Here is a 4,336-nt window from a genome sequence, read left to right on the forward strand (position 1 = left end):
ATCCCACATTTTCAGTATACCATCACTCTTATCTCAGTGCACTCTTATCTTAGTGCATGGACCAGTCCCTATAAAGCTGCTGAGTCCATCTGGTCCATGATGTCAGGCTCCGTCTCTTGTAACAGTCTTCCAGAGCAGGAGAGACTGTGTGCAGTGTTCACACTCGTGAATAACCTGGGCAATAGTGTCCATTGCTAAGTCCACCCCTCGATCATGAGTCCATCTCTGTGTTGCATCTCTGCTCTGATGGCCTGAAGTGCCATGGGCCCACCAGGCTCAAAATAATTCACTGTCCCCTTAAGCAGTTTCTGCAGCTTGTTGCTGGGGACTCCATACAGCTGCCTTCCATCTCCGATGCTTCCAAAGCACTGGAGGGGCCCAGTGGACTAGATACTTGCCCATACTGTCCCACACATCCTGCCACTCATGACTGTCCAGCTTTGGGGAAAATCTCTTGGTCCCCCCATATCGTCGTCTAACCCCAGACAAGACCCAAATCTGACTCTGCTTAACTTTTGAGATCAGACAAAATGGTTGTGGGTAAAACACAGTCTGTGTGTGTGCCAACATGCTGATCCCCATCACAATCAGCAGGCAGGTACCAAGGACACCCAAAGGCCATTCAAAACCTTCAGACCTCTCAAACGATGCTGCTGTACTTGTCACTGGGGCTGGTGTAGCTGCTGTGCTTGTCACTGGGGCTGGTGTAGCTGCTCTGCTTGCCGGCTCTCCCACCGCCAGCTTCTCTTTTCCTGAGTCCAGATCTTCCTCCTCTGCCTTGCTGGGAAATGCTGCGTGGTCTCCTGCATCCTCCTGGGGCTCGGCGGGCGGCTGCCGGGAAACGCTCTCGGCTGTCGAGGGGCTCGGCTCGGCCGCGGGGCTCGGCTCCTCCGCGGGGCTCGGCTCCTCCGCGGGGCTCGGCTCCTCCGCGGGGCTCGGCTCTTCCGGGGGGCTCGGCTCCTCCGCCGCCTTCTCCCGCTGCTCGGCAGCCACCTCCTTCCTCTCCTCGACCGCCCCGGCCTCCTCCACCGGCAGCTGTCCCCTCGCGGCCTCCGGCCCCGCTCCCGCCGCCGCTTGGTCCCCGGGGCCGCTCTCCCGGGCCGCTTCAGCAGCCGCCTCCTCCCGGGGCCGCTCCCCCTCGGCTCCCCGCAGCCTCACGAAGATGGAGAGTAGGGTGAGGGCCAGGGCAGTGAAGAGCAGCCGGACGGCCAGGTACAAGTCCACGGCCACGTCCGTCCCGCCCTGCTGCTGGAGCCCGCCCGTATTACAAGCCATTGCCATAAAGCACAGTGAGACAAGAACCTTAGCCCAGGCCCCATACTTGATAAACACTATCACACCAAATACCGGCTCTACGTAAGTTACAACGGTCTGAAGCTGTGAGATCAAGCGAAACAACTCTGAGAGCCAATAAATCGTCATTGTGATGAGTGACTATTAATCCAGTCAAATCTGTCGTTATCTCAACCCTTCGTGCCCCACGTTGGGCACCAAAAAGAACTGTCGTGGTTTAAACCCAGTCAGGTAATTCGTTCGCTCACTTCCCCCCCTTTTCTTGCCCTCCCCCTGCTCTCGGAGGGACGGAGAGGAGAATCGAAAAGAATGCAACTCCCACGGGTTGAGATAAGAACAGTTTAGTAACTAAGGTATAACACAGATCACTACTGCTACCACCAATGATAATAATGATAAAGGAAATAACAAGGGAAGAGAATACATCATCTCACCACCAGCCGACCGATAACTCGCCCCCCCAGCCCGACCAAGCTCCGACCGATACCTCCTCCAACCCCTGCAGTCCCCCAGCCCTTCAGGCTAACTCCCCGTTACCTCCTCCAACCCTGCAGACTCCCAGCCCTTCCGGCTAACTCCCAGTTACATCCTGGGCATGACGTGCTGTGGTATGGAATACCTCTTTGGTCAGTTTGGGTCAGGTGTCCTGTCTCTGCTTCCTCCTGGCTTCCCCTCCTCCCTGGCAGAGCATGAGGCTCACAAAGTCCTTGGCCAAACCAAAACATCGCTTGTTATCAGCTCTGTTCCCGAGCTGAAAGTCAAAACATTGCACTGCACCAGCTACCAAGAAGGGGAAAAATGACTGCTACTGCTGAACCCATGACAAGAGTGAAATCAGTTGTATTCTCAAACACATCAACCAGTGCATCATGTAAGTTTGGGTGCAGAAGACCCCCAACATGTTGTCCATACTTAACCAAAACCCGAGCATCTACCCCACATCTCCTTTCTGTCTGGCCCTAAACTTGCACCATTCAAGATCATTATATTTTTGTGAGCCTTTTTAATGCCTCCTTCACCTCTTTATTCCTCAGGCTGTAGATCAAGGGGTTCAGCATGGGAGTCACCACAGTGTAGAGCACCACAGCCCATTTATCTGCTGCTCTTGAGCTGTCTGAGCTGGGGAATAAATACATAAAAAAGGATGCCCCATAGAAGATGCTGACAGTGGTGAGGAGGGAGGTACAGGTGGAGAAGGCTTTGCGCTTGCCCTCGGCTGAATTGATGCTCAGGATGGTGGGGATGATGGCCACGTAGGAGAGCAGGATAATCAGGATGCTGGACACACCAAAGAGAGATGCTGCAGTGGTCAGGATGATGTGGCTGAGTTTGGTGTCAGAGGTGGAGAGTGAGATGAGAGGGGAAATGTCACAGAAGAAGAGGTTGATGACACTGGAGCTGCAGAAGGACAGGGTGGACATGCTGATGGTCTGTCCCATGCCATTGGTCAGCCCCATGAGGTACAAGGCAGTCACCAGCTGGAAACAGCACTTAGGGGACACGACAAGGGGGTACAGCAGGGGAGCTGGTACCATTGTCCATCAGCAATGTCAGGCACCATGTACAATGAACCAGGTTTCCACCCATCTTCAATTCCTTGTACTCCAACCATAGCTCACAAGTTTGGCTTCAAAGACCCGACAGAAGATCGTGGTGACCTTGTTAACAGTGAGGTAAATTCTGGCCACTACTTGTCCATCCAAACATCAATGCTCACGTTACTCAAAGTACTAAGGTTGGTCAGGCATGACTTGGCCTTGGTACCTCTATACTGGGACAGTTTTTCCACAGCTGAGACGATGGAAGGGGTGAGATTGTCTTCGAACTCTCGGAGTTTATGAACCATTTCATCCACTGTTAGTGGTACTATGTCATTCCAGGTTGCTCTTGCCAATGAATGGGCATATGATGACGGTGCATTCCGTGTCAGTTTTCGCCACATGGGTCGTGTACATTCAACTTCATCTGGATCTATGGGTGTATCCCCGTTATTCGGCTTGATGTGATAGAGCATCTCTACGATGGCCGATTCCCTCAGAGACTGGATGCCTTTGTCTATAGTAGTCCACTTGGCCGAACGACTCGTAACATCGTCCTTGTACGGAAACCTTTCTTTCACAGCTGCCAAGAGCCGCCTCCAAAGGCTGAGGGACTTTTTCTCTCTTGCAATTGCTTTGTGAATTCCCCCTTCTCTAGCAAGTGATCCCAGCTGCTTGGCTTCTGTACCTTCTAGTTCGTGACCATCGGCCCCATTGTCCCAGCATCGGAGTAACCAGGTGTCCTGGGTTCAGCAGTAGCAGTCATTTTTCCCCTTCTTGGTAGCTGGTGCAGTGCAATGTTTTGACTTTCAGCTCGGGAACAGAGCTGAGAACAAGCGATGTTTTGGTTTGGGCCAAGGACTTTGTGAGCCTCATGCTCTGCCAGGGAGGAGGGGAAGCCGGGAGGAAGCAGAGACAGGACACCTGACCCAAACGGACCAAAGAGGTATTCCATACCACAGCACGTCATGCCCAGGATGTAACTGGGAGTTAGCACGGAAGGGCTGGGAGACGGCAGGGTTGGAGGAGGTATCGGTCAGAGCTTGGTCGGGCTGGGGGGGCGAGTTATCGGTCGGCTGGTGGTGAGATGATGTATTCTCTTCCCTTGTTATTTCCTTTATCATTATTATCATTGGTGGTAGCAGTAGTGATCTGTGTTATACCTTAGTTACTAAACTGTTCTTATCTCAACCTGTGGGAGTTGCATTCTTTTCAATTCTCCTCTCCGTCCCTCCGAGAGCAGGGGGAGGGCAAGAAAGGGGGGGAAGTGAGCGAACGAATTACCTGACTGAGTTTAAACCACGACACCAGGTGATGATGTGCTCCCCTGGTTGACGGGTAAAATCTTTTCGCATATTCCGCAGCTCGGTTGAGGTCCGAGGTCGAGAAGTTACCAATTTTTCTTCTTCTTCTTTGTCATGTGACGATGACTCCTGATCAGATTCTGGACCGGGTGGTGAATTCATTGGTTCTTCATCTCGCTTCACCCTTCTTGCCTCCTTTTT

At 52.9% G+C, this 4,336-nt stretch overlaps 1 protein-coding gene across 1 annotated transcript; it reads right to left on the reverse strand.

Moving 5' to 3' along the window:
* Positions 1-2,276: 2,276 nt before the first annotated feature.
* On the reverse strand, positions 2,277-2,828 carry LOC134169118 (olfactory receptor-like protein COR3). The gene has a single exon (XM_062629370.1). It carries the CDS (start codon positions 2,826-2,828, stop codon positions 2,277-2,279), a length of 552 nt encoding a protein of 183 aa, XP_062485354.1.
* Positions 2,829-4,336: the final 1,508 nt, after the last annotated feature.

The sequence above is a fragment of the Pezoporus occidentalis genome, unplaced genomic scaffold, assembly GCF_034315485.1.
Source record: "Pezoporus occidentalis ecotype Australia unplaced genomic scaffold, CSIRO_AGI_Poc_V1 ctg3315, whole genome shotgun sequence".
Taxonomy (NCBI): Eukaryota; Metazoa; Chordata; class Aves; order Psittaciformes; family Psittacidae; genus Pezoporus; species Pezoporus occidentalis.